The sequence below is a fragment of the Mus caroli genome, unplaced genomic scaffold, assembly GCF_978045245.1.
Source record: "Mus caroli unplaced genomic scaffold, Mus_caroli_1 scaffold_7, whole genome shotgun sequence".
NCBI lineage: Eukaryota > Metazoa > Chordata > Mammalia > Rodentia > Muridae > Mus > Mus caroli.
In genome coordinates, this window is record NW_028227262.1 from 61,619,332 (window position 1) to 61,638,193 (window position 18,862).

General features: G+C 45.8%; 2 protein-coding genes across 2 annotated transcripts in view; both read left to right on the forward strand.

The window, feature by feature from the left end:
* The window catches only part of Cfap92 (cilia and flagella associated protein 92 (putative)), a 43,944-nt gene extending 31,159 nt beyond the window's left edge, over nt 1–12,785 (forward strand). Inside the window, exons 11-15 of the mRNA XM_085840375.1 lie at nt 1,025–1,322; nt 9,304–9,468; nt 10,299–10,505; nt 10,587–10,743; nt 12,491–12,785. Coding sequence (XP_085696501.1) covers nt 1,025–1,322; nt 9,304–9,468; nt 10,299–10,505; nt 10,587–10,743; nt 12,491–12,723 — 1,060 coding nt within the window. The 3' untranslated portion in view covers nt 12,724–12,785. The remainder of the gene's footprint in view (nt 1–1,024; nt 1,323–9,303; nt 9,469–10,298; nt 10,506–10,586; nt 10,744–12,490) is intronic.
* Nucleotides 12,786–16,251: 3,466 nt separating this feature from the next.
* The window catches only part of Aplf (aprataxin and PNKP like factor), a 43,231-nt gene continuing 40,620 nt past the window's right edge, over nt 16,252–18,862 (forward strand). Inside the window, exon 1 of the mRNA XM_085840376.1 lies at nt 16,252–16,535. Within this exon, the coding sequence (XP_085696502.1) occupies nt 16,440–16,535 (96 nt within the window). The 5' untranslated portion in view covers nt 16,252–16,439. The remainder of the gene's footprint in view (nt 16,536–18,862) is intronic.

The following is an 18,862-nucleotide window of genomic DNA, read 5'->3' on the forward strand; positions in this document are numbered from 1 at the left end:
ATATGAGATAAAAATAAGACTTTAGGATTAAGGGGTAGAATGTTACAATTTCTAAGTGATGCCTTTAGCAGCTAAGTTTACAAGGGTTGGACATGTGATGGATAATTTTGATTGTCAATGTAATGGTATTTAGAATCAGGGAATCATCTTTCAGTGTGCTTATGAGGATCTTTCCAAAAAGAATTCACTGAGCAAACATTTGCCCTGAATGTGGGTAGCACCACCCCTTAGGGGTGGGGTCATGGGCTGAGTAAAAAGAGAGAAAGCTTGTACCAGACTTCATTCCTTTCTGCCTCCTGCCTGTGGCTGCAGCATGACCAGCTACCCTATGCTTCAACTCTCCATGCCTTCTCAGCAATGAGGGACTGCACCCCCTTCAACTGAAAGCCAAAATGAATCCTTCACTTTCAAGTTGCTTCTTGTTAGGTATTTGATAACAGCAACAAGTGATTAATGTATGGCTACAGCCACCATCACTGTGTCTTTTCTTTGTTTCTGACAGTTGTGGAAAGAGTCCACTAATTCAGGAATATACCTCACCTCAGACTTAGGGGTAGTGAGTAGCACCCAAAAGTTCCCAGATGCTGTCAGTGTGGATCCTGGGTCCACTGCAGGCCAACCTAGGTGTGGCCCACTGCTACCCATGGGGTCCAGGAGGTAGCACTGCCACTCAGGCTACAAGCTCTGTGCTGGCAAGAGCTGTGATTACATCATCCTATCTACTGCAGGAGGACTCTGAGATCTACCTGCTGAGAGTCAACTAGAATATTGGGGTGCTTCCCTAGTGGGGTATGGGGTTGATGAAGACCATGAATCAAAGCCACAGTCAGAAAAAACACTCAGTGCATATTGTGGGCAGTCTCTAATTTTAGCAGGCTTTGGGGTAAAAGGCATATATCAGGAGTCCTAGCCAACCAAACCAGCTCTGAACCGGCACCACTAATCAACCTGACCTTTCACTTCTGCTGTGTAGTGGGGGTGTTTATACAGGTGATGCTGAGTGGCTGGCCGTTCCTCATTTCAGGATCCATGACATCTGCCACAGTAGCACCAGGCTCAAGGAGGTGGTTATGAGAGACCTGCTGCCTTCCTCCTCCATGATTAAAGAACTGAGCCAAGAGTTTGGGATCCCCATTTCTCAGGAAGATCTCACAGATGGAAAGCTATTGACCGCATTGCCCCAGCCTGATACCAGTAATGAGGATATCCAACGTCGGACTTCTACTCTCCCACTGGAGATACAAGTCCACCAGGAGAAGTACCTGCAATGGCGGAACGACATGCTGCTAAAGAACCAGGTCCACAGGGATAGCATTGTCCAGGTGGGCACTCTCTTCCCTCCATGCTGATTGTCCAGGTGGGCACTCTCTTCCCTCCATGCTGATTGTCCAGGTGGGCACTCTCTTCCCTCCATGCTGATTGTCTAGGTGGGCACTCTCTTCCCTCCATGTTGATTGTCCAGGTGGGCACTCTCTTCCCTCCATGCTGATTGTCCAGGTGGGCACTCTCTTCCCTCCATGTTGATTGTCCAGGTGGGCACTCTCTTCCTTCCATGCTGATTGTCCAGGTGGGCACTCTCTTCCCTCCATGTTGATTGTCCAGGTGGGCACTCTCTTCCCTCCATGCTGATTGTCCAGGTGGGCACTCTCTTCCCTCCATGCTGATTGTCCAGGTGGGCACTCTCTTCCCTCCGTGCTAATTGTCCAGGTGGGCACTCTCTTCCTTCCATGCTGATTGTCCAGGTGGGCACTCTCTTCCCTCCATGCTGATTGTCCAGGTGGGCACTCTCTTCCCTCCATGCTGATTGTCCAGGTGGGCACTCTTTTCCCTCCATGTTGATTGTCCAGGTGGGCACTCTCTTCCTTCCATGCTGATTGTCCAGGTGGGCACTCTCTTCCCTCCATGTTGATTGTCCAGGTGGGCACTCTCTTCCCTCCATGCTGATTGTCCAGGTGGGCACTCTCTTCCCTCCATGCTGATTGTCCAGGTGGGCACTCTCTTCCCTCCGTGCTAATTGTCCAGGTGGGCACTCTCTTCCTTCCATGCTGATTGTCCAGGTGGGCACTCTCTTCCCTCCATGCTGATTGTCCAGGTGGGCACTCTCTTCCCTCCATGCTGATTGTCCAGGTGGGCACTCTCTTCCCTCCATGTTGATTGTCCAGGTTGGCACTCTCTTCCCTCCATGCTGATTGTCCAGGTGGGCACTCTTTTCCCTCTGTGCTGATTGTCCAGGTGGGCACTCTCTTCCCTCCATGCTGATTGTCCAGGTGGGCACTCTCTTCCTTCCATGCTGATTGTCCAGGTGGGCACTCTCTTCCCTCCATGTTGATTGTCCAGGTGGGCACTCTCTTCCCTCCATGCTGATTGTCCAGGTGGGCACTCTCTTCCCTCCATGTTGATTGTCCAGGTGGGCACTCTTTTCCCTCTGTGCTGATTGTCCAGGTGGGCACTCTCTTCCCTCTGTGCTGATTTTCCAGGTGGGCACTCTCTTCCCTCTGTGCTGATTGTCCAGGTGGGCACTCTCTTCCCTCTGTGCTGATTGTCCAGGTGGGCACTCTCTTCCCTCTGTGCTGATTGTCCAGGTGGGCACTCTCTTCCCTCCGTGCTGATTGTCCAGGTGGACACTCTCTTCCCTCCATGCTGGGGCTCCCAGATTCCAAGGGGGTTAGGGCCCAGCAAGAGATACAAGCCAGATGCCTCTGGCCTCGGCTTTCTCTTCTGATTTGGGACACTGGGCTGGACAGGCAGCAGTATGGAAGGCAAGGCTGAATTATGCTACAGAATTTGCTTCCAGTCCCACTTATCTGAGCTGTCCTTGAATATGAGAAAGAGTGATCTTAGGCATAGAACACTTACCACAGCACCAGTATTTATTTTAGAACTGCTATGGGTATAACATCTTGCTTAAGCTGCTAAGGCCATGGGTATCACACAATATATACATTATAATATAATATATATTCTATATTACACATGTAACAATATGTAATATACAATATATGATTAATATATAAATATAGTATATATTTTAGATAAATATATGTAATAAATATAATATATAATAGTAATAAAGCATACAATGTAAAGTAGGAGATAATAGAGGATGGAGATGCTGGTGAAGTGATGGAAGATGAGTGGTGTGTGGTCTGGATGGCCAAGGATAGCAACTTAGCCCAAGCTAGCTCCAACACCTTGGAAGTGCAAACATCTCAAGTGTGACTTGAGTCTGTCTGCTCATGATCTCTCTTTGTGAGGCCCTCTCCACCTTCTACCTTCATGGTCCACTTCTAGTCTCCAAGGCCCCCTTCTGTGTGTCTATCATTATTTACTTATTGGTGGCTATTTCTTTAGCAATTTAAAGGTAATCTAACTCTACATCAATACATTTTCTGCTGAAAGTGTGCAGTTGTTTTTTAGGATATATACTTAGGATTAGAATTGCTGATTGCTATCTCCATTGCCTAGATCATATATTATTTTTCAAAATAGTAATTAAGTCAATATATGCATGTAGCTGGGTCTTTGCTATTTTGAAGATTCTTTTTCCCCCCATCCTTTATCTTCCTGGTTTCACCCCTTAACACTGGATAGGGGAGAAAAAAGGATAGAGGGCTTAGGAATTAGGAAGACCCCTGAATCTACTTTCTTTCCTTTTGTTTCTTCTTTGACTATGACTTCTAACAAACCACAACCAACCTCCCTAAATGATCAACAACCCCCCTCCCCCCCCCGACTCTTGGGGCTATAACATTTATATACTTTCTGAAAAGTTCCCAGAATTCCAAACATCCCACAGTCTCAGATACTATCTGGAGCTGGCAAAACCATGCGTCTGCTAGAGCACGAGGCAAATCATAGTCAGCTGCTGCAGCCAGTTCAAAGCAGCCCCATCTCTCCCCACCTGGGATTAAAATGAAAGCACATTCTTGTAATGTTTCTGTGTTTTATAAAAAGAAACTAAAATTCAAAGTTATCACTACATATTCACTCTTGTGTGGGAAGCCCCATTCTGTACATCCATGCTATGTGCTACAAGTCAGACTCTGAGATGTTTAATTTCTGATGCTTAACAGGGTTTTGAAGAGGTTTTAAAGTTGCTGCTTCCTGATGAAGCCTAATATCTCTTCATACATTTCTTGATTACTTTGTCCATGTTTAGATAACATTCTATTTTGAAATCCTTAAAAACAACCCAGTAGCATTAATTCTTTGATTTTTTTATTTTAATATATTTTTGAGACAGAGTTAACCATGTAGCCCTGGCTGACCTGGAACTCACTGTAGACCAGGCTGGCCTCTAACTCACAGAGACCCAGCTTCCTCTGTTCCCTAAGTGCTGGGATTAAAGGCTTGCACCACTACATTTTGATCTTTTTCAGTCTCAATGGCATCTTTAGCAGAAGTCACTTTAAATTTAGTATTTTTTCTTATTTTCTCATTTTTTTGCTTTACTTCAGAAATCTTTTCCTACTCCAAAATTATAAATCTTTTTTCTTCTTTGAAATGCTTATTTGTTTGTTTATTTTGAGGGTGGGGTGCCTCAGGATCTTATACAGGGCAGACAAGTATTCTACGACTGAAGTGCATTCACCATCCAGGTTCAAATGTTATCATATTTTAACTTAAATCGATCCGGACATTCTTTTTCTTTGCTATAAAGTTCTGACTGGCTTGCAACTCACTGTTTAGATCAGACTGGCATTGAACTTATGGGCAATACTCCTGCCTCTGCCTATTGTATGTTGGGATGACGGGGTGAAGCACCACACTTAGCTGGGGTTTATCACTGTATGAAGGTGGAATTTCCTTCCATTTCCCCCTCATGAATGATGACTTGTATCAATATTCTTAGCCTACATCTATCTCCAGTGGTTTGTTCTGTCAAATCAGTTGGACCGAGTTGCCTTGGATCAGGTCTGTTTATGGTGGTTGGGATCGACAATGAAATCACATCTCTTCTTCTTCTTCTTCTTCTTCTTCTTCTTCTTCTTCTTCTTCTTCTTCTTCTTCTTCTTCTTCTTCTTCTTCTTCTTCCTCCTCCTCTTCCTCTTCTTCCTCTTCTTCCTCTTCTTCTTCTTCTTCTTCAAAAAGCAGTGATATGCTTTCTTGGTTTCCATGTTATATATTTACTTGATTTCTGATTGTATTTTTTTATAATATTTGGGTTTAACTTCTTTTTTCTGACTTCAGATGGAAGTATAGATGATTGATGTATTATGAAATCATCTTTATATAACTTAGTTGAAAATGTACAAACACCAAGCACTTCTCATGAGTTTTTTTTTGCATTTATTTATTGTGTGTGTGTGTGTGTGAATGCACTTTACATAGCACCTGTATGGAGGTCAGAGGACAACTTTTTGGAGTTGATTTTGTTTTTCTATCATGTGGGTTCCAGGGATTCAACTCTGGTCATTAGGTTGACCTCTGCTGACAACTCTGCTCTACTAATTTCACAAAATCTATTGTTATTATTTTATTTGTGTGTGTGTGTGTGTGTGTGTGTGTGTATGAGAGAGGGGAGGGGGAGAGAGGGGAGAGAGGGGAAGAGGGGGAGAGAAGGGAGAAGGGGACAGGGGAAAGAGGGGGAGATGGGGGAGAGAGGGGGGAGGGGGGAGGGGGGAGAGTGAGGCAGCCATGAGTGGGTATGGGTGCTTGTAGAGGCCAGAAGTGGTCATCAGATCTCTTGATGCTGGACTTCCAAGGGGTTGGATGCTGAAACCAGACTCAGGTCCTCTGGAAGAACAGCAAGAGCTCTTGATGGATGAGCCATCTCTTTAGCCTTGAATATGTATATTTAATTTCTATTTTTTATTTTTATTTCATGTGTATGGGTGTTTTACCTGCATGTATATTTGTGCACTGTGGCCTGGTGCCTGTGGAGGCCAGAAGAGGGCATAGGATCTTCTGGAACTGCAGTTACAGAGGGTTGTGTGGGTGCTGGGAACCAAACCCAAGTCCTGTGGACAAGCAGCAAATTCTCCTGACCTCTGAAGCCGGCTCTCCGGCCTTTCAAAATACGTTTGTCAATTCTATTTCTCACACATCCTGACTTTGGGTTCTACCTTAATCCCATGGACAGCAGTGAGTCACCTTGTGTCATTTTACTGTTGAGACTTGCTCCATAGCTCAGTCTCTTGGGATGCCTGGGGATGCTCCAGTGTCTGTGGAAACAATGTCTGCCCCAGTTACTCAAGAGCAGTGCAGGTCTGATATGTCAGCTTGTTGAGTTGTCAGGCTCGCTATATCCTGGTTATTTTTTTTTCAAAAGCAGAATCATAGTTTATTAAAGTAGATTTTTAACACAGATTTAAGCAGGGACCATTAATAAGTATATGGAAAGAATGGGACAACCCAAGTGCTGATAAGGGCATTTCAAAACAGTTACCTGGTTGTTGTTGATGTTGTTGTTGTTATTATTATTATTGTCTTATCTTTTTATTTTTACTTTGGTTTTTCAAGACAGGGTTTCTCTGTGTAGCTCTGGTTGTCCTAGAACTCACTTGATAGACCAGGCTGGACTTAAACTCAGAGACTGACTTCACTGTGCCTCCTAAATGCTGGGATTAAAGAAGTATACCACCATGCCTGGCATTATTGTTATTTTTCTCAGTGCTAAAGGTTGAATTCAGGGCAGCACACATGCTAGGCAATTACTCTACGGCCAAGCCATGCTTCCAGTTAGTCTTTGAAACTTGATTTTTTTTTTCTTTTCTCCAGTTAGTTATGAGGAAAAGCCTTGACAAAATCAACTATGGTTATGTGTTTATTTTTTGTTAGGTGTCTCTTTTGGCTTTTTAAAAAAATATACAAATATGTTTAAATATATACAAATATAAAAATAGGACTTTTTATCATTTTGATTTGTTCACTATATAGCTACTTATAGGACTTTTTATCTTTGATAATATTTTTAGAAGTATACATTAAATAAAATATACAAATCTAGGCTGGTGAGATGGCTCAGTGGGTAAAAGTACTTGCCATCCAAGCCTGACATCCAGTTCTACTCCTGGAGCCCATGGTAAAAGGAAAGGATCAACTCCCAAAAGTTATCTTCTGATCTCTGTATGTGTGCTGTGAAATGCATGAACCTGCAGAAACACACACACACACACACACACACACACAAATAATAGCAACACATTAAACAAACAAATACAACCCCTCTACAAATCTCAGATATATAGCCCTGATCCTTATTATCCATGTCTGTATCTGTGAAAACTGTATCTAATTCAGGGTGTACAACATTCTACCACCCACAAAGTGTTGTGTACCTGTTAATCACTATTTTTAATCCAAGTACCATGCAACCATTTTGTATTGAACTTTGCTTAATAAGAGCCATACATGTGTGGTCATGCACGTCTGGTGTTTATCCCACACATGTACTTTCTAGGATTTCACACGGTTTTGCATATATATTTAGCTCTGGTCAAGTTTTAATTGAGTATATACCATGGCAGATTTACTCACTTTTCTACTAAATTGTTCTCTTTTTTTTTTTTGATTTTCGAAACAGGGTTTCTCTGTATAGCCCTGGCTGTCCTGGAACTCACTTTGTAGACCAGGCTGGCCTCGAACTCAGATTTCCGCCTGCCTCTGCCTCCTGAGTGCTGGGATTTAAAGGCGTGCGCCACCACGCCTGGCCTCTACTAAACTGTATGTGGATTGATTCCCCTGGAGTTTTTTGTAGGCTGTTGGGGTTGGTGGTGATTGGGTTCCAACACAGATTAAACCTTCTAAGGACAGGAGGTGTTATGGTTTGTATATTCTTGGACCAGAGAGTGGCACCATTTGGAGGTGTGGCCTTGTTGGAATAGGTGTGACCTGGTTGGAGTAGGTGTGTCACTGTGGGTGTGGGCTTAAGACTCTCACCCCAGTTGCCTGGAAGTCAGTCTTCCACTAGCAGTCTTGAATGAAGACATAGAACTCTTAGCTCTGCCTGCACCATGACAGCCTGGATGCTGCCATGCTCCTACCTTGATGATAATGGACTGAACCTCTGAACCTGTAAGCCAGCCCCAGTTAAATGTTGTTTTTTATAAGACTCATCTTGGTCATGGTGTCTGTTCATGGCAGTAAAACCCTAACTAAGACAGGAGGAAACGTAGACAAATAACAAAATGTTCTTACCTATGGTCCATATGGCCATGACTAGATCCAGTGATGCCTTTCGCTAGTCTTCTTGCGAAGACTGACCCTTGCCTGCCTTGGCTCTGCTGCTGAAAGCCACAGCAGCCACATCTAGCCTGCATAGGTGCTTTCCTTGTGTGTGAATAACAATTGTAACCCTTCTTCTGACTATATCGTGGTCCTCCTTGGGACTCTAGCCCAGCCACCGGCTTACGTTTAGGTAACCATTTGGACCTTAAATGCTATTTGTTGAGCAGAAGGTAGTTATTGTTGCAAATTCAGGAGGCAAATGACAGGCAAGGAGAGAGTGTGGATTGGCTTCTCTGAGCCACGTTTCCCCTTTCTGGTCCCACCCATATTCTCCTGCCTTGTTTCCTGTTTCATCTTTTGTTTCTTTTCAGTCTCATGTCAGTCAATTTCATCTCTTTTTCTCTATTTCCTTTTCATTTTTGCTCCTGGTGATTGAACCAGGTCCTTGCACAGACTAGGCAAGGGCTCTACCATGGAGCTGCCACGCCCAAACCTTGTTTTTGTTTTAGTCAGGTTCTCTTTGTGTAGCTCAGCTGCCTTTAAACACATGATCCTCCTGCCTTGGTCTTTCAGGTGCTGGCTTTACTGGTGTATACACCATGTTCAAGTTATTTTATTTATAATTCCCCAGGAAACTCACAGGTTCACCATCCTTCAACTTATTTCCTCACCATCCTTTCTGGAGAGGGAATAGTCTTCATTTCCTTACCAGGTTTTCTGGAGAATCCTATTGTTCCTGACATACCCCGTGAAACACAGTACTAAAAGTCAGCCATGGCTGCCTTAGGACACAGGGTCCCCTATCTACATCATGAAAGGGCCTCATATTTCTGACCATTTGAACTGTAAGGTTTTTTTTTTTTAATCATTTCTACTAGGTGTATGCAGTAATAGAGGTTCAGTGTGTGGTGTAGTTAGTGTCCTTGGGAAGTCTCAAGATTTTATTCCCCCAAATTCCACTTTGGACAGTGACATGTTGGACTAATTGGCCTTTTGTCATGGCTGTGTGACTATAAACTCCACTGGAACTCAAGGATATTTGACCAGTTTCTGCACTGTGGCTCTGTGTCAGAGAACATTTACTGTACACGAGAAGGGTCTGGTATGGGTAACAACTTGTATCTATCTCTTCAGAAAAATATCACAGAAGCCTACCAGTTCACCAAGAAGTCTCAAAAGCCAATGAGGAAAGTCATTAGAATTGCCATCCCTGAGAACAAAACTGTCCACAACTACAGCGCCCAGACCATGAATTCCACAGAGCTTGCTAAGAAGCAGATGCTTAAAGAGATGGCCAAGGTGAGCAACCTGGCAGCTGGCTAACACACTGTCTTACGCTTCTGCTGCTGTGAAGAGACACCATGACCAAGGCAACTCTGATAAGAAAGCATTTAGTTGGGGGCTGAGGGTTAGTCGATAACCATCCTGGTGAGAAGCAGACAGGTGTGGTGCTGGAGCAGAAGCTGAGAGCTTCACCTCCTGATCCCCAGGGCTGAGCAAATGAGCAACCGGAAGAGAGAAAGAGACACGGGCTGGAGAGTGCTTTTGAAACCTCCAAGTCCACCTCCCATTGGGACACCTCCTCCAACAAGGCCACATCTCCTAATTCTTCCCAAACAGTTCCACTCCCTGATGACTGAGCATTCAAATATATGAGCCTGGGGGAGGGGCATTTTCATTCAAACCATCATACATAAAGCTTTTCTTTCTCTGACCAAGGGTGGGTGAAGTCAACCACTTAGGGACAGTGGACAAAGGATCAGGTGAGAGGAGAAGAGTCTGACTCTCCATGCTCTAGAGAGAGCCTGAGGTGCCCAGCACATTCTCAGACACACATGGTTGAGAACAGTATAGAAGCCGTTCTTCTGGGGAAACACTGTGTTGCTTTGGAGACAACTGTCAGCCATAAGAAAAACCCTTTAGGGTTTTAGCACCCAATACACGTAGAAAACAGATTTCTCTGTCAAAGGGGACAATGATGTGACCCTCACAGGTCTGCCTGTTTGAGTACAGAGTGTCAGGACTTTGTGTCTATGCCTCTAGATGTTTCTGATACCTGCTTGGTAGCTTGGTTGTTACTAAGCCCTATTTAATGCTGTTCTTACAAGAAGTTGTCTTCTCACTTCCAGGAGCCAAGAAAGAGATTCACGTATTCACAGAATTACCTCTCAGCTATGGTGGATCTTCAGGACCCAAAGGAAGAGGAGAAGAAAGCCCAGAAGAAGTCCCGCCAGGCCTGGCTCACAGCCGGTGGGTTCCAAGTATGGGGTCTTCAGAGCAGCACTGGAAGCAGCCAGCAGGATCTTAGACTGCCACCCATCAGAGAGCTAAATGAGGTCTTCAGGGAGGAGCAGGGCCTCAAGTCGGGGGTGCTTCGGGATGTCCTTCCACCTTACTCACTTGCCTCTCTTCTTTAGGAGTGGCAGGAAAACGCACTGTTTACTAATGTGTTGAAGCCTGTGTTGGACCGGGATAGGTGGACCTGGAGCCAGCGCCACCTGGATTTTGACCTGTACAAGAAGCCGCCACTTTACTTTAAGTTGCCCCGTCTTCCATCTCCAAAGGGCGCATCTGGTAAGATCACACTTCTGAGCTGAGCCTGGAGGAACTGAAGGCAGACAGAGCTCGGGTCCACTGGGCATCTTTAGCACTGTGTGCTGGGTTTGCATTTGTAGTCATCCTTTCTGGGTTAAGAAACCTGGATTCGGAATGGGTCTGGTAGATGTAGGGCTGAAACTCAGGATACCTGGGCTGTAGGTCTGTGTGCGGGGTGCTGATTGGATGCTTTTGGACAAATCTCTTTGGGCCCAGTTTCTTGGGTATAAAATGGGAGGTTAGAAGGTATATTAGTAACTTGTGAAGTTTCAACACTGTGACATGGGACTGGCCTCTGGATCCCTGGCAAGCTCAGGGCAGGGACCTGGGAATCTCACGAGGATCTTCTAACTACTTCATTCTAGTTCTAGATGCTGCTGGAATTACTAGGAAAAAGTGAATAGTATCAGAGGCACAGGTCTTGCTTTAACCAGTCTCCCAAGTCCTTTTGTTGTCCTTTATACAGTCTGTTTATAGAGAACATTTTTTTTCTCTAAAAGAAGCTGAAACTTTGTTCAGGGAGAGCATATACATTTATCTAGCAGTGAGGTTTGCCAGACCAAAAATATCAGAGAATGCCAGATTCAATAAGCAAGAGGATCTCTCTTCTGGACTCCAGAGGGACCTGGCAACATTGCAATAGTTCCACAAAACCAGAAGCAGTGATAAGTTGCCTGACAGGTGCTCTCTTAACTAAGTGTGGATGCTGCTCCTGACCTCCGGGGCAGGCCCTTGTGTTTCTTAGACTGGAGAGAACCTGTGTGCTGCTGCCCCAGTTCAGAGTCAGTGGTGCTGTAGACAAGGCTCTGGTGAATGAGCAGCACACAGCACAGAATGCCAGGCTTGCCACTGGATTCCACTGCTGGCCTTTCCAGCTGAACCTCCCTGTAAAGACAAGAAAGAAGTTCATGTGAGAGCTTACCCACTCCCATCAAGAAAAACAGAGGAGAGCCGAACTAGAGTCTAAGCCTCTGAAATCCAGATGGGTAAATGGACAGCCTGGTGTAACTGCCCTATGGGCCAACACATGCCACAGGGCTGCTGAGAACAGGGGTTAAAGGCTCTCCCAAGCTTCCCTCATGTATTTTTCCATTAGCCCGTATTCTACTCTAGTGACCTCCCTTGGGCAGACATCAGCAGGGCCTGCAGAGGGGGCTTCCATCTACAGAGATGAACTTGAGCTGCCCGGCTTTGCTGTTGTGAGCACCACTGCTCTCTTGGCAGCAAACCCTGGGAACAGAGCTGAAATGGCCTCACAGACAGTGCCTTGTCTTGGGCCCTTGACCCCCTCCAGCATTACCTCAATTATGCTTGTCCAGCTGGTACACAGCGAAGAGATTCTGGGCATAGCCTTCCATGCAGAACACACCAGCCAATAGAAACAGCAGAGCTGGGGTCAGGAAGGATGGCCATTGAGAGCTCTGAAGTGACCACTGAATACTGGGCATGGTGGCTGAGGTCAGAACGCCTGGCTCAAAAGGTGCCTCATACCCTGACTAAGCTTCTGCTGCCTGGAGGAACAAGTGGCTTAAAGTCTGGGAGACCATTTCCTTCTCTGTGAGGTAGCTGCCTGTTGGCTGCTCTGGGATGCTATGTGAAGAGCGTGCTACCCATAGGTGTTAAGTGACTGCATTGCTTCCTGGGCAGGGTGAGGAACATACAGGCAAGCCATGAGTAAGGGTGCTTGGTGAATGGGCTCATCACTCACTTGCCTGTTTTCTCTCAGGTAGGAGGCGAAAGGCAAAGATTGGGTCTTCAGGACGGCGTTGGCGAAGTCGAGTTCCATCAAAGCCACTTAGTTCCCCTGAAAGTTCCTCTACGCACCCTCAAGACTTATTCTCTCTTAGTGACCATCACCTGGTACTAAAGACTCTGTCTCGCCTAACCTCTGCATCTCGTGGATCTTCAGTGGGACTATACCACCCAAATCCCACCTTCCACAGCCGTTGGTTTCATTAAAATGTAGTATAAGGAAGGGACCATTCTCGGTACCCATAACCCTGTTACAAATGCACACTGGTTCCAAGAGCAAGCTGTTCTGTGTGTCTGGCCTGTCTTGTTTTGTTTTTTAAATAGCGGGGCATGTGGGGTTCACCTGGTTATGATTCCAGTGCCCAATGTGGATGGAGCAGCTGGCGGGTGATAGCGTGGCTTTCATCTCCTATAGGTGGATGAGAATGTTAGTCACTCTAACATCTGCTGTTTCTCATAGTGGTCTGGAGCAGATGCTCATTGTGAACCCCGGCTGCTGCTGCTGGCCCTTTCAGAACTACACCTCTGTTGTCTCAGCTACACTTTGCCTTTCAGCAACTGGGACCCATGACGACTCTCCCTCAGTGTTGTGGGAGTCTGGTGTCGGTTGGTCTGTCAATGCAACCCCAAGACCCAGAAATTTGTCTAAAACCCTAGGCCAGCACTTAGTGGGCTCAATGTTGCTTTTAGAAACAAGAACTCCACAGAGCAGCCCCTGCATCTAACCCTGGCTGGGTGACTCCTCTTTATTTCAGGGAGCTTTTCTCTACCTGGAAATTTCCAGAAGGAGACTATCGAAACCCTCAACATGCAGGATCTACAGGCCAGCTGCCCCAGCCCATGGTGATCAGTTTCTGTTCTAGACCTGGTGGACAGTAGGCACAAAAGAATCCTGTGGCTGCTGGGATGGTGATGCTAAGTGATGGTGGATGCTGCGTCCCAGGCCAGCAGGGCATATTTATCTTCCAAGAGCATTTTAACAGCTTGACCAAATTAATACATGTTCACTTCTAGCTTGCCCACACTGTCCTAACAGGGCAGACAACACTTACTCTTCCAACCATATCCTAATTGACCCACTTGACACAGCCAAGTAGGGTTTCCAGGTAGACAGGGCAGAGATGGAATCGGGCATTGAAGTGCTCATCCAACATCCCTGGAGAAGTCTAGAGGATAGTTGTATCCCTCTGTAATAGAAATACGAGAAGGGAATGCAAATGTGAGGGGCTCATGTGCTGTGCCTACTCACCCCAAATTGAGGTACACAAACACCAAGATTGCCTCTCCCCCCAAGTCTATGATCCAGTTTAGTAAGCCTTGAAGCCTCCAGGCAATGATTTCTTTGTTCACTATGCCTCCTTTCAGCTCTCTGCAGGTCGCTCACAGTGTTGTGACTGAAGGACTGGCAGCATGGAGCTCTTGTGTTCGCCTATCTTGGGCATGTAGGCTCCTTCTGGATAGCATGGTTCTCTCAGATTATCAGAGAGCAGCAACCAGCCATATGGAATATATGGTGTGTGTGTGTGTGTGTGTGTGTGTGTGTGTGTGTAGCCAGTGAGGCTTTCTGCTGGGGAAATAGTCTTGGGACAAACCTAGAGCACAGGGTTATCTATCATTCTAGACTAGCTGGGCAGCTCAACCCTCTCATTGACTGCTGCAGACTCCATGACCACTGCTCAATGAGTCTACCTGGTTTTCAGTACCTGCCTCACAGAAGTACCCAAGTCTGTCATGCTCAGAACCACCTATGGCTTCCAGAAGTCCTGTGTCAGCAGAGCTCTTCTCCAGGCTGCTTGCTTTCCTAACTGCCCCACCCAGATTTTGAATCTCTGTTCTTACTCTGTTCTACTAAATGAGCCAGTCCACAAGCAGGGCAGACTGACAAACATGGAAAAAGTTTCTTATTCCATATGGACCTAGTGCTTACCACTATATGCAGTCTGCCACTCACCAACTGCCCGCTGTGGTTATGGGAAAGGTTAAGGGTTAGGGTCTGAGTCATGGACAGGACCTGGGATAAGAATGAGGGATTAGGGTCAGCGTAACACAAGCCAGGGTCATCGAGGAAGAGGGAATTTCAATGGAGAGAATAGGCAAGTCTGCGGGCTATTTTCTTGATTACTGATTGCTGTGGGATTGGCATCACCCCTGGGCAACTGGTCATTGGTTGCATAAGAAAGTAGATTTAGCAAGCCATGAGGAATAAGCCAGAAAGCAACATCTTTCACAGCCTCTGCATTGGTTCCTGCCTCCATGTTCCTGCCTGGAGTTCTTGGCCTGACTTCCCTTCTGCCCAAGTAAATTTTGGTTTCCTGGTTCTGTATAGATTTCATTGGAGTTTTGATTAGGAAGAGGGACAAAGAGCTCCAAGGTCCCCAAGTTCATCTTCAGCCTCCTAAAATGAGGCTAAGGTTTAAGTAGGGGGCCAGCATTTGAATATCTGAGCCATCTCCAGTTGCAAGGTGTGGCCCTGCCCATTACTGCTGTGGTTCTAGTTGCTTTAGCAAGGTGTTCTGACAAGTTGACAGGACTGTGAAATCTCTCCGGGGATAAGTCTCTCGTCTTGATGGGTCTGCCTTTTGACTTTTTAATCCAGCATGAGATTACTAAGGAAAATTCCAGTCTCAAGGCCCACTGTTCTGAGAGCCAAAATGAGGGTCATAGTGACTCTTTAGAATAACTCCATTTCCCCTAGGCTTGTGACAAGGTGGCCTCTTGGGGAAGAGAAGACCTTGTGCCTCATGGAGGCATTAGGGGATAAGACTCCAACTCCATGACCTTTGCAGAGTCCTGTAGTACAGGCTTTAATATGGAAGAGAAAGCCCTCCAGACACAAGGCCTAGCTGAGGCTGTCCTCAGCCACAAGAAAGGAAAAGATCTTAAGAGAGCAGTGCCAAACTCTGGGCCAGGCTTCCTCCAAAGAGAAATTACCCTCTAGCTGGGAGCCCTGAGCTTAGCAACTGGTTTCTCCATAGAAAAGACCACCTTTCCCCTCCATCCCGTCCCTGTAGGTTTGCCCCCCCGCCCCCCCCCCCCCCCCCCGCACCCTAGGTTTGCTTCCCCCAATCCAGGCCTCCACCAAAGAGAAAGACAGGCCTGCTACAGATCCCAGCCAGAGAATATACCTCTTTTATAGAGAAGGAAGATTCTCCGGCCCCGTGGGCCAAGTGCCTAAGCCAGGCTTCTGCCTTTGAAAATAGAAGCTCCACTGGCTGCAGATCCATCCCCAAATGAGCATGTGGCTCCTGCTCAGGAAAGTTAATGACTCTCTTGAGGCTGAACCCTACAAGTCTAAGTCCAGGCAAACTTCTTGGAGTAGGGAAGACAGTCCTGCCACGGAGGCCTTATTCTAGCCGAAGCCGTCTCCTTATGGAAGAGAAGGGGAAGAAGCAGATACACACATCATACTCCCTTAGGAAAAGAACATCCCGCTCTGTTGAAGTCACAGGGCCACGGGGCCAGCACTGTGGTAATTTAAACACTCAGGCCAACCCTCTCCAAAGGCCTTGACGTCAGGACTACTCTAGCCCCACCCCTGCCCAAGCGCGAATCAACCTAGGCGCAGAGATGCGCGTATTGCCTTCTGGGATTGGTAGTTTTTCCATGCAGTCTGCACTCCGGAAAGGAGCCGAAGGGAGGTGTCGGGAACTACAAGACCCAGCGTTCCATGAGTCCTGTGAGAGGAAGTGCTGGAAGATTGTGGGTGTGAGTTCCAGTTTTTAAGCTGTAGTTTGGCGGTCAGTTAGTTGACAGGTACTCCGTGCGCGAATCACAGGCTCTCAAGGAGTGGGGATTCCGGAAAGGGAAGAAGCACACCCCCAGGAAAGGAGCCTCGGGTTTCACACCCCTTCGGGCCATGCCCAGGGAGTCTGAGGGAGGTGGCTACGAGGTATCACCTGGCGAAGGAACCTTCTCTTACCGCCATGCCTTCGGACTTCTTTCTGCAGCCTCTGGACGGCGGTCCTCGCGTACCCGTGGGGCCGGGGCAGACTGTGATAGGCCGCGGGCCGCTGCTGGGAGTAAGTGTGGGAGGTAGTGTGGGCGTGGGCAGCCAGAGCTTGCTCGGCTGAGGCTGTCTCTGTCTCCTGTCCTAGGGGATTCCGCGCCTTGGCTCTGCTTGTCAAGATTTTATAGGTTTGGGGCAGTAGTTTTCAAACAACATTAGTCAAGTCCCAGACATTTCTTTTTGATGCCTGAACGGAACGAGTTAACATCATTATCCTATCCCGCTGGCAAACGAGGGCCAAATCCAAGTTGAGCTAAGTTCAGGTTGTAAGATGTAAAATGTAAACAGACCAACTAAACAAAACCGCTACTAGTATTTAAAGACGAATAGTACTCTAAAGGTTAGTGTGTTGCATGTTGACCTACAAAGCTTACAATATTTACAGTACTGTATGAGCCATCACAGCGAAGGTTAATCACCCAGTGACCTCCCTTAAGCTAACTTCTTTTATCTCCTGGCCTCCTCTGCTGGGCTGGTGGGCCTTACCAATAATAGCAGTATCCCTTTTGGTAGTATCAGTAGCTGTCTTTAAGTTGTCTGGGTAGTGAACCAGTCATTGTTCTAAAGAGATAACTTTAATTTACTACTTTCAAAACTTTTTGAGTTAGGCGCTTTTTATTAGCCTTGTTCAAATGAGAAAGTTGGAGTATAAACTGGTCATTTAAAGGTGATACATGTACAAATGGCCACTATGCTATATATTCTTTACCCTCTTTGGGAGGAGTAGGAACCAGACCGTTTGCAGTTTGCACTATGAAATTATATTTGGTGGTATTAAGCCATTTAGCATTGCCACAAGACATATCATTTACAAAGGCCGCTCTAGAGAACCTGCCGGTCGAGTTGAAATATCACAAGGGAGAGATGGGCTAGACATTAAGAGCCTGGAACTTATTACAGAGAACTGGGTTCCCAGCACCTATGTCAGGCAGTTCACAAATGCTTGTAATTCTGCCTCTCTGGGCAATGTACATACATGCATATCCTAACATACAGGTATATATATATATAATAAAAATAAAATTTTAAAAATTCACAAAAAATTGTTTTAAAAATCTCTGCCATTATTTCCCACCTGAGTGGTATTTTCTGTGTTCTTACTGCCCTGTTTCTTGGTTTCTTTTCTCTGTGTTCTTCCCCATTATCATAAGAGTTTTGTGCTCCAACATAGATTGTCAGATTGGTGTTCATGTTTTTATGAGCATGGTAGTTTTATAGTTTCCGTCTCTGGGTTGTGTTTTAGATTTTGATATGTTTTGCTCTAGCTGTTGATTCTTGGAGGATGTGTTGATATGTTAGAATTTAGGTTATCTTAAATATAGTTGCCTTTAAAGAGAGGGTCTCACAACATAGCCAGAGCGCCCCTTGAACTTGCAGTTTTCCTGCCTCACTTCCAAGAGCTGGGGTTACAAGCATGTATGTTCCTAGCAAAACCACGTTTTTTGGGGGGAGGGTGGGGTGGTAGTGAAGACCTGATGTTAGTAATGAAATAAACTATGTGTCCACCAGAGGTCGCACTGTGCTTTTGTATTATTCAAAATACCCCTTTTCTCCTAGTGTTAGGCACACTTAAAAGATAGATATAAAAGATCTATTATTGCTTATAGTTAGTGTATAAAAGGAAAGAAGCCTAAGAAGGACCATTAGAGGAACCATCTTGCTATCTCATGGTTTTATCCTGGCATTCCTCTGATGGTTAGGGAGGTATCAATGAGGCCTTGATGCTCAAAATACGAATAGGACCGGCTTACTCTGAGCTGCCGTGGTGATTTGCATGTCTTTGATTGCTTCTGAATTACATGGGTCTAGTCATGTGACTGTTTTCTCACATTAAACCACCTGTGTTTATTAGTAAGAGCGAGGATCTTGAACACTGGGTATTCTGAGAGGGACCACCCAAGTTACCTAAATCCTCTGGGCTTTCAGGACCCAGATATGTAGAATGAACAGTGGCAGCAGTAGCACTATGGCGAGTCTTGGTGTGTAGCTGAGCATGTGGCGATGCACATGATAAAGTCCGTTCTTAGTAACTGCAGCTGACGCTGGCCCAGTCAGGCACACGTCAGAACATGAGGGAGTCTCTCAGCTGGGTTTTTTTTTTTTTTTTCTTTTTTTTAAGTTAGGATATTTACTTCTTTGAAGAAGCTATATTTTAAATGAAGTTTTGGAGACATTTTTTTCTAGAAATTAATTTTTCAACTTAACTCTTTTTTGGGAAGAATGACTTTTTGTGGTCCTCACACTGTGGTGACGCTGTGTGTTTCAGATTATTAAGTGTGGATTGTGAAAAATGAGTACCTGTTTGTGGCAGTTCCCATGTTCTTGCAGCCTTACTGGGTT